Source organism: Actinia tenebrosa, unplaced genomic scaffold, assembly GCF_029948245.1.
Source record: "Actinia tenebrosa isolate PJP-AT-01 unplaced genomic scaffold, QUT_ActTen_1.0 PGA_scaffold6__47_contigs__length_16458017, whole genome shotgun sequence".
NCBI classification, from domain to species: Eukaryota; Metazoa; Cnidaria; class Anthozoa; order Actiniaria; family Actiniidae; genus Actinia; species Actinia tenebrosa.
Window position 1 is genome coordinate 12,552,582 of NW_028292583.1, and position 11,350 is coordinate 12,563,931.

Below are 11,350 nucleotides of genomic sequence, written 5' to 3' on the forward strand. Positions count from 1 at the left end.
GCTAGGAAGCAATAAATAATTCAACGCGGGAAAGGATCTAATATCGAAAAACAATATCGAAAAGCTTATGTTGAATTTAAAATTTTATACCACAACAACAAAAAATTACTTAAAATTAGATAAAAAATCGAGAATAAAGAACAAGAAAAATTGATGATATTATAGATATTATTAGACGTTATTAGGAAATAGGATAAGAGAGAGGGGTCCTTAGGTTAGGTACGTTAGGATGAGGTGTATGTGAGTCCCTGGTGTGGCTTGATAGATCCCGTATGTACGTAGTACCAGGGACATGAGTGTGTGTCGTCATTGTGTGCTGTTAGCTAAGCCATCTGTTTTCATGGCCTGTCATGGAGGGTATTTGTCCTTTCTCATTATTCTTTTTTTTCGGTTAATCGGAACTTAGTCTAGCCAAACTAGGGTCGGAACCTTTAACTACGATCTTTATCCATGTCTTTAGATATTCGTTCATGGTGGGAAGTGCCTAGTATTGCACATTTTTGCTCACTATTCGGACGGCATTTGGACTTACAGATTTTGAAATTGAGGTAAGTTGAAAGTTTCGCTAAAAATCTTTGAACTTTCGCCCTTCAAAATTTCCTTAGGAATTATCATGAGGTGTTCGATTTCCACCATAGTCGGGGTAGAAAGTACTATGTTTGTCGTAGATGACCTCACAAGGCTAATTTACCAATCGTACTTGTTTGATAAAATTGAATAATTTTTTCAAGTTGATTTGGTTCAGTTGATGGATTTCAATATCGTAACGTACACTTGAATTAAAGCCTTGATAAAAATAAGTCATCATAAGTTGATCTTGCTTCTTCGAATGATACAGGATTTGGAAGAGGCATTGTTGTCCGATGGGTCGATCGACGGGAGTCTTAACACGTTTTTAGGAGACCTCCACGCTCGACTTTTGAGAGGTCTGTTTGAGACCAAAGACATACAGTGAGTAGCTTCTCGTCTCTACTTTGAATCTTTCTGTTATAAGTTAGCTTACAGAAATACAATAGATTTGTCAATCACAGTTGTTAATAGTAGACTAAATATATTTATCCTCTCTGATCAATGGTAGTACAAGAGCTCAACGCCAACCTGTTTAATACATAATGCAGTGTTATATGGCTCTTGGCATTTTCGACTGTTTCAACAAGAAAATTCATGTTACAACGGCACGATTCCAATCCTGTTATTGTCTTAACCGTATTCTTTGTACTAGAAACCGTCTAGAAAAGTTCAACACTTGTTATCATGTCTAAGAATCGTAGCACAAGGAGAAAAAAAGCGTCAAGTTTGCTCTTTGCCTTGACAGTTGGATATATTAGCCACAAGCTGCTTGATTTCTACTGTGAACAAACGATCTTATGGCTTGTAGTATCATTTGTCTGTCGTTGTAATTGTTTTCTAATTCTTTCTTTTAAACTGTCCTAAGATCTGTAGTGAGTATAAGTTTATTTTCCTCCAAATAATATGAGAATAGTACCCTAAATTCGAAGGCAGAGTACTTGTTTGATGTCTGTTCGTGTATTCCATTTCTATAAGATCACTACCTATTCAATCATCGGTTCTTCATTTCCAACTCTCTTATCCATAATTCACCATTTCATTTTCGTAAAACTTTTAGATCATATCGTTTCTTCTTTTTAATTCATTGATTTACAAAACGCACGACGAGTCGTTCCTTTTCATCGCAAATTTTTCGATTTCTTTTTCTAATTTAGGTTTGTTTATTTTGCGTCGTTTTATATAATTCATCTGGTGATTTTTGTACGAAAGAGTTTTGACAGAGCATTTTAGTTTGTATACGAATTTGTTTGTTTGTATTTGAATTCGAAACGTTCAATAATCGTGAATATAGCCCTGCAACATGTTGTATATTTCACGTATAGCACGACCTATTGTACGTTACAACGTGCCATTTTCATCTTTTGTCTAACTGATTCTTCTATTTTCATTTACAGCGCTGATAACTTTGAGCCGTTTTTATCACAGATTTTAAAAATTCGCTGGGAAGACGAACTTGGGAAGGAAAACCCTCTCAAAGACAAAGAATATAGGTGAGATTTAATAGAATATTCTTGCCAGAGCTGTGAGATTTTAACAAACATTAATTCTGCTGTTTGAATTATGGATTGAATGATTGATTGCGTTTTGTTTCTTGAAAGTTAGAAAGAAAATAGCTTTTACCAAGAATTAGAAACTTCTAACCTTCATGCATTCACGTCCAAACAGGATGCCTCTGGATCTAATTATCTCTGACCCTTAGCATTAAACGTGTTTCTATGCAAAAGAACTTTGAACTATCATGAATTTTGATAAATGTTTGTTAAATGATATGCCACAGGTTTGTCTGTAACTTTGAAACAATATCTTAAGTGTTTCTATAAAAATTACATTAAGAAAGTAATTAATTTTCAACATTTCTTCCTGCGTTATTGTTACACCATCCAATAACAAATAGACCTATGTGTGCATTATTGAAGTTAACTCTAATATTTAAGCTCGCAACAGACAGATATTGAATTCGTACAAAGAACATGTTATATCTCCGATATAAGCTTTGGTCTTGTTTTGACAGGTATATGATTTGACTTAGATAACTCATTAGATTAGATTAATTAACCCTGATATCAATTTGTTATTAAGGTTCCAGTCAATACACTTCTTTTTTCTTATTGTAAATTAATGAAAGCTTTTCTCTTTTACCAATCATATTTTTATTATAGTCTGTATTTAAACAAACAACAGCTATATAAATAGAACAGTTGTTGCCTCCAGGGTTTTTATTCTTTTTGTGAAAATTATACCAGAACTGGGAAGAATTGTCGGAAAGAATGATAATAGGCTAATAGATTCTGGTATCTTTTAAAGCTTGTTCAAAGATTATGATTATAAACAATTACTGTATATGTATTTTATTTAATTATCGTCATGAAGTTCACTAAATATTAGTTGCTATGAACAGTTATGTCAACAGTTCTGACTCTTCTTTTAAGTGTAATTCATGAATCAAAACAGACTGTCTTTGATTTTATCTTTTTAATCTTTCTAGTGTTTACATGTCTTCTAATCAAAACATTGACAAAGTAAACTAGTTCTATCTCTTGTTTACATTAAATCTTATAATCGGTCTTATTATAAGATGCTGAAATTAAGTTCAAATGTTGGATAGAAATGTTTAAAGATTATTAATAATTATATAACAAAAAAGATTAAAACCCAGGTTAACGACAAACTTAATTTTGATCATATGATATGCTTTAATTTGTATTTTAACGGGTTTTTTTTGTGTGGGTAGTTACCAACAAAGTCATAGCTTCAATTCTATGACATAAATTTCTATGGTTTTCCATACAGTTTACAGTTTAACAATTAATGTTCAACTTTTCTCTTTTTCAAGTTGCCCTCAATTTAATCAGACCCACGAATTAGTTTATTTATTTAAATGTCCACAAAGTCAAAGTTTAATGAAACTTTCACTTTTTACAATAGCAAACTTTCAGTTCAACAAAAAGTAAAGATCCTACACGATCTTTGTGACTTCCGTCTTGACGTTGCTGACGTCCCAGAGTTACTAAAAGGCTTGGACGCTGATAGCTTACGTGTAGAACCTCTTGGCAGAGACGCAAAGGGTAGCATCTATTGGTACTTCTACGGTACTCGGCTTTATAAAGAGGTTCCCGTGTTAACCCAGAAGAGAAGGAGAAAAGAAAACTAGAAAAGAAAAAGAAAAAACTTGCAGCAAAAAAGAAGAAAAGAAAGAAGAAGAAAGTGAAGGCAAAACGAAAGAAAAGGAAAGCAAACTCTTCGGATTCTGAATCTGACTTTATTACAAGGTAAATTGGTTTAATAGTTGCTTACTTTTATTCTTTAACTTTTTATAAGATACATGTAATCTTTCTTATATTTAAAAGACTTTTGATGGTTTTAAATAATTGCTGATGACTATACTTTGAAAAGAATTCTTTTTTTGTAAGTTTTCATTGATTTATATAGTGAAAGCTTTATAAAAAATGACCTTAGATTTTTTCATTTGCGACTATAAGTAATGGAATATGAATATATACAACGGGAGAGGATTTTTAAATCCTGTTTGTTTCCTCCATCTCTAGTTCTAGCAGTGAAGATATTACTAGTGACGAAGACGACGATATTGATAGTGAATCTGAAGAAGAAAGTTCTAGCAACGCAGGTTGGTCTCTTGTGTGTTCTCTCGCTTCCGAATGGGAAGAACTGGCTGAATCATTCAAGAAATCCAAGAATCGTGATGAAAAGCTTCTATATCAAACCCTTTCAGAGGACTTTGTCCCTGAAATTGGGAAAATGATAGAAGCAAAGGTATGTTAGCACAAAGGAAAATGTCTGTGATATTCATTCATGTATACCCCTCGTCTTTTAAACTTCATGGGCAGAAGTTGATTTAGTTCTGTCATTTTTTATGGATCATAAATTAATGAATGTTTTTTGTCTTCCCAAAGGAAAAAGCATATCAGAAGAAACTATTAGAACTAGCACCAAGACGAGCATCTACAAGAATAGCAATCAAAATGAGTATGAGAGAAGACGATGAAAGAGAAGAAGAGGAAGAGAAGGTGAACGAAAGGGAAAGACTAGCCGAAGAAAAGAGAATAGAACAGGAAGAAAAACAGAAGGAAAAGGAAAGATTGGCTGAAAAACGGCAACAAGGTAAGTGAAGTTATTACTTTCTGAAATTAATATTTAGAGATTAATGTATTTATGCAATAACAATAAACTTGGAATAAGCAAACTTGATTTCCAAATTTTTTGTCTTGCATCAGTTAAAATTGAGAAACATAACATAGAAAAAAATACAAGTTTCTGTTGCTCAATAAAAGACCTTTTAAACTTTTAGATAAATTTGTTGTACTTGTTTTGGCATTTGGTAGACAAGAGTGTGAGAACCTGTCAGAGCATGTAATCCTGTTTTAGACAAAATACATTTACGACCAGTAGACGCTTGCAGACAATGTTAAGCATTAGTTACAAGAATGTAAATAGAAGATAAAGATTTATCATTACAGGCAAAATTGACCTTGTGCTTTCATGTTTTATGCATGTGTAGACACATTTTCCTTTTTTTGTTATTGTGTTAGGATAGCAGAAAACATTCGTTTTTATGTAAAGCTGTTGGTGACCTGTGAAGTATGCTATACTGACTGACTAGTGAATAAATGAATGAATGAATGAATCATTGATGCTGCTTATTTCCTTTCCTTTTTACAGAGCGTGCTGAGCGAGCACGATTAAGAGAAGAAAGACAATGGATGAGAATGAACGGGTGAAATCCCCCCAGAACTGATGCCAGGCATTAATGGCCAGGATGAATCTAGCAATGAAGGAGAAACCAATAGAAGAGAGAGAGTTGCTGAATTTGATGGGTAATGAACTATACAAAACACTCACCTCTTACAAAGATTTTATTTGTAGGTTAGGGCTTCGAAATTTTGACATTTTCTGTGGGATTTTTATTTGAGTTGATTACTAGATATTTTTGGTTTACCTTTAGTGATGATGATAGAGATGAAGATTTATATACGGGAATGTACAAAGGTAAGACAAGATCTAAATCTCCTTGCCATTTCCCCCTTGGGAATCAAGTAGTAGTAGTGTGCTCCTTTTTGCTACTCGTTTACTTTGTATAATATTTTTGCAGTTCTTGATTACCTCAAAAGCACAATAACGCATGGCCGTTTCTTGAGCCAGTTGATGAGTCCTATGCTCCTCAATACCATGAGATAATAGAGGTAAGTAAATATTCTTTTGACTTGACAACCTTCATTGTTATTGATAAATAAATAACTTTATTTAAGTGTCAATGTATTTAGTTTATGCAACTAATTGGGGACACTGAAATGAAACTAAAACGAAGAAATGTTCAAAGAAACATAAAGTGTTTTAAGAATCCCAACTGGCAAGGAGGCAAACCAGTTGGCTATTTACAAGCATGGTCGAGATACTGAATTTGAACTATTCAGAAACCAGGACAAATACAGTCTCAACTAGTGTCCGCAGCGGAACTCAGCACCACCGAATTGTGAGACTGACGCTATGACCACTCGGCCATGCTGCCTCCAAAAAAAAATATTTCCATAATTATAAAGATTGTGACATGTCTTTATCTTACCAGCATCCAATGGATTTATCAACTATTGAAGAGAAGCTGGACAAAGGAGAATACAAGACTCTAGATGAGGTAAAACACAGTGAAATAAGACAATCATTGAAAGATTTTTCTATATTTTTTGTACTATGTAAATTACCAGTGGCTGATCTGAATGGGAATTCACAGCAGGCAAGCAGGAGGCTAGCTGTCATAGCTCACGAAACATTTAAAACCATAGCGAAAAAGACACTAAGCAAACTCTTCCATTTATCAATGATTTTGCTTCCGATTGCTGATGTTCTGATGGTCCTTTTTTTCAGTTTCAAAATGACATGCAGCTGATGTTTGATAATTGTGACGAGTATAACGGACCAGACAGCAGTAAGTAATGCTGATTACTACATTTTATCAATTATTTAGGGAAGCATGGGTTGCATAGAGGTGAGAGCACTTGTCTCTCAGCTATTACACTAAGGTTTGATTCCCAGACTCAGTGTTATATGTGAGTAGCTTCTTGTTTGTTCTCTCCCGTCCTTCAAGAGTTTTCCTCCAGGTTTTCCTGTTGTCTTCTCTTTGCGAAAATCAACTTCTAATTTCCAATAGACCCCTTGCAGCAGGTCTGAATGCAGCTCAATTGGGAGGAATTTACAGTAGGTTTTCAATTCTCATGAGATTGAAATTCTTTTGCTTTGTCCTCTAAATTAAACTGCTTTAACATCACATGAAAGGGTTGTATTCAATAACGGAATGAGTGACACAGGCTTGTTAGCCACTGGCCTGTTAAGTGGTCCCTCATAAAACCAGGACAATTTATTCAGGAAGGAATGCGCCAGTTTTCTTTCTCATTTAAAGCAAATTTATTTCACTCATTTCACTTTCAGTGTACACAAAGATGGCCAACACTCTAAAAGCAGCTTTGAACGTCAAATCAAGAAACATTTTCCCAGAAGACGAGGACAATAGTGATGAGGATTATGAAGAAGAGCTCCGCAAGGGAAAGAAAAAAAGAACGGGAAAAAGAGAACAAGTTTAAAACCCAGAAGAACTGAATTTTCAATTGATGACTTCGTTGGTAACAAGGTGGACACACAGTCACCAAACAAGACAATGGGCTCAATGCCGTTCCCGTCTTATGAATGAAATGGGTATGAACAGAATGCCTAACCCCATGATGGCTGGGCGTCGCCCACAGGACTACCAGTTTCCTCAAGGGGTAGCACCAGGATATGGTCCTGATGGACGACCAATGTACCCTCCACAGTTTTATCAAAATTATTATAACGCAGCAATAGCACGGTTTCACTCCCCTCAGCACAGCATCAGTTTAATCAATACCAATACCACGACCCCCTCCCCTGACAAGAGCACCGATGGCTGACACACAAGGGATTGAGTTACTCGCAGCAGGGTATATCAAGTCACATGAACGGTTTCAAGGACCATCTCCTAGTGGCATGACTGCCCTGTGTTACCAAGGATGCAGGGCCCAACCAGGATGGGGCTTCCCCCTGTACGCAGGCAGGCCCTGGAGCTTGTGCCAACCAATACCTAATATAACAGGGACATCAAACAAGACCACAGATGATACCCGAATCATCTAGAACACCAACGTCAAGTCAATCCTCATCCCCAACACCATCAGGGCAATCTTCTACATTACAACCTGAACAAAACGTCGGTACCCCAATCAGTTTGGACCCAATCCTGCAGGGAATGTCCAATCGACCAGATCAGTATCGTATGCCAATCACCCCTAATCATCCAGAGCGCAGCACAAAATCATTCCCTGGTTTTCGCAGGACATGAATGGTCCTCCAAGGCTACAGAGAGCACAGATGGATCAATGGGGTCAGCGACGAAGTGGGAGACTTTGGCCCAAACATGCAACGTCGTTTATGGCGTAAGGCCTCCAGGTGCCCAGCTACCACCAGGATTTATGCCCAGTGCTCAGGGCCCTCCTAGGTCACAAGCACACCTACATCATCAGTGCCCTCATCGACAGAGACACCATTTCTGCCGTAGCTTCGCCTGCCTCGAGTGAAACTGAGGAAAAATACCAAACAACTGAAGATGAATCAAAAAGTTCACCATTACCAACATAATCCCAACCTCCTATATCAACTTCATGTAAGAAAACCAAAATCAACTCTTTATTAGCCATTCCAAGGTTTCCAATAGGTTGAAGAGGCATCTATTTTGTTCCCTGTCGCCGGGATTTTGTCCCCTAAAATAGTCCCCTCATAATGGCTAATATGAGGTCAACAGTATTACTTATCTTGACACTTGTGGGTTTGATTCCTGGACTTAGCTTCACATGTGTTTTTGTTGGTCCCTTCTTTGATTCAAAACCAAGCAGAAAGATTAAATCTAAATCTACAAGCTTTTTCGCTGTTGTATCACAAAGTGGGACAATCACAACAGAGCTAGGCTCCAAACTAAGTGAAAGCCCAAAATCGATAGGATTTAGCAGTTTGATTTTTGAGGAGGGACGGAAAACCGGAGAAAGAGACCCCGGAGAAACACCCTCGAAGCACAGTAGATAACAACAACACTACTCTACTCACATATGACATCGAGATCATCAGGACTCGAACTCGGGTCGCATTGGTGAGAGGCGGCGCATTAGCATCGCAATCCCCCGGTGCTTCCTAATGTTTAATTTCTTAAAGTTATTCTCAATCACCCCGCCGAAATTGGCTTTTCATTGTTTTGTGAACGATTACATCTTATCATTTCTTCTATCAAGTAGAATTAGATTACCTACTCTGCAAGCTGAGAGGTTCCCTTGCTACAATTCCTCTGCTGTTTTATCTTTTTAAGACAATTAATGACACCCAGTAGCTCAGTGCTAGGATGCATCCATTACAATATGGAGGGCCATGTGCTCAATATTCCTATCAGGGATTTTCAATAGGACAGGGCATTTTCCCCCAAAGATACATCCGAAACATGCCTCCTCTCGCTCCCATTGATGATGGCATGTATCTGGATTTCATTTTCTTGTTTAGCTCAACCAACCCCAACATTAGTAAACAAGCAGAGAAAGATAAGAGAACCAGAACAAGCCATCCCAATTTCAAGAGAACCCAGTCTTTGACAGCCGTTCCCTCACAACCCTACTGTTAAGACCCAGGCACCTTATCCACAGGGTCTGCCCTCATAGATTCCCTTTAATTCCCCCAGAACGACACGCTAGTGTAAATAATTGCCCCTGGTTGACCTCCGACTAACCAATAAAAATAAAACCCAATTGAAACTGTAAAGCACCCAATAAAGGTAATAGAGAGATAAATACTGGGTTGTTGATGAGGTTTTCTGTGATATCTATATAGTGGTTATTACAATGATGATGATGACATGCATGATGATTGTGTGTTGTTGATAATTTGGTGGATGTGATAGGTGATGAAGATATATGATTATGAGAATGGCTGAGTGGTGCTGAATACTGATGATGATTCATGATAAGGATGATGATAACATGATGATTATCATGATGATGAACATGAATGATGAATACATGATGATAATTATACATGATGAGAATTATACATATGAGGATGTATACATGAGTACCTGATGATGGATGGTGATACTGATGTTTGTTGTTACTGATAGTTCCTCTTTGTGCCCCAGATAAAACCAAAGATACCAGATGAACAACCAATTCAAACCAAAACGAGAGACAGTCAAAAACTCAGCCAATCAATTCACAAGTCACAGAACACACCCACCCCACCCAAATGTGCACTAACGAAACAAGGGACAGACTTCTAAACCTAAAGCGTTGGGCTGTCAATAATTCAGATAGTAGGTACCTCCCCTAGGGACACCTCAGCAACTCGCCGCATTCATCCGAGAATAAACCTCCTGTGAAACAAGCATCGAACTATCCCCACCACCCCTTAGTTATCTGATCGAAAACGCTAGAGGATAAAAAGGTTAAAAGTGATTCTAATCGATCGTCCCCCCTGGCTGTAGAAAAAAAAAATCCCCCCCAAACCCCCCCCAGAACATCGCCAAAGGCATAACAGGAATGTCCCTCCCGTGTACAAGAGCTGGCCCCTTGAACAAGGTCCTTCACAAGCATCACCAAGAAAAGGCAGCCTAAGTTGGATCTGGACTCCGGGGCTTCCTTGAAAGCTATTTAATGGAAAGCCCCACCATATCTAAGGACGTAGCACTCTGCAACCCGCTGAGTCAGGAAGCCAGAGTTTAACCATTCAACGTCCTCTTAAAGGAAATAGCTCCTCCTCGAGAGAGGCCCCGTCACGAACGGTCCCTGATTTCCCCCCCCAAGGTAACTCGAGCAGGACTGCCCTTCGTGGATGAATCAAGCACACGAATATTTCATGATAGAAACTACTTAAGAGATCGAAGTAGCTCAGATATCTGGGGGGTCATTTGCCAAACATTTAACCCTTACAGCATGTACCAGCAAAATGGGACCTGATCTAGGCCCCCTTTAGCGTTTTAGGGTCCGCAAGGTCAGAGATGGCGGGGGTATAGACCGACAGCGAGCTTTATAAGATGACGGGCAAGAGCCTCCCCCGTAGTCAGTTCGTTCGTTGATTTAGATGCCATGCCAATACAGAGAACGCCCAGGGTACCCCTCACGGGAACGTTGTAACCTTTTAGAACAACGTCGATCGACAACAGGACGTATAGCTGTCAACTCTAGCTCTGTATTGGTGTGATTGTATGCACGTGATGGGCTACCCTAGCACGGTGATGCTACATCAACAGCAACACAGGCAACACTTTACAGGCCATGTATGGAAATCGTAATGCGAAAGGAGACTTTCCAATTCCCATGTCAGGAAGAGGCGTTTTTCATTGTCTTTACCGCATTCAAAAATTATCAGCTTATCACTGCATTTTCCGTGCAGGAAGATTCCATGACGTCTTTGGTGGTTTTACGTACGTTTTTTTTACCTTTAAAGGTGTTTTCATTGTGGCATCTACAAAATATTACTACTACTCCCTCGCGATAAATTTATTCCTTGCGTGTGGGTTAATTTTGCGTATACTAAAAGTTCGTTCCATTTTACAGTTAAATGGACCTCCACTCATCAGTGACTTTATTTTCTTGACACTTTAGTGGTTTTTCATATTCCTACGACATTTTCATCAAAATCTTTGTTTATCTGCATTTCAGATGTGACGCGCCATCCAGATTCCGCGATTCAGTTAAATCAATTTGACATCCCTTTGAACAAGACG

The 11,350-nt window shown here is 37.9% G+C and overlaps 1 protein-coding gene across 1 annotated transcript; it reads left to right on the top strand.

Annotated features, from left to right (window-relative positions):
* Positions 1-331: 331 nt before the first annotated feature.
* LOC148906112 (chromatin remodeling regulator CECR2-like) lies at positions 332-7,160 on the top strand. The gene is given in 16 exon segments (XM_089039394.1): positions 332-511; positions 514-548; positions 839-951; positions 1,965-2,060; positions 3,496-3,679; positions 3,682-3,839; positions 4,116-4,341; positions 4,482-4,689; positions 5,248-5,302; positions 5,304-5,402; positions 5,531-5,574; positions 5,678-5,689; positions 5,692-5,768; positions 6,152-6,217; positions 6,448-6,508; positions 7,009-7,160. Coding segments are annotated over 16 exon segments (1,647 nt in total). The 5' UTR covers positions 332-450.
* The last annotated feature ends 4,190 nt before the right edge of the window (positions 7,161-11,350 follow it).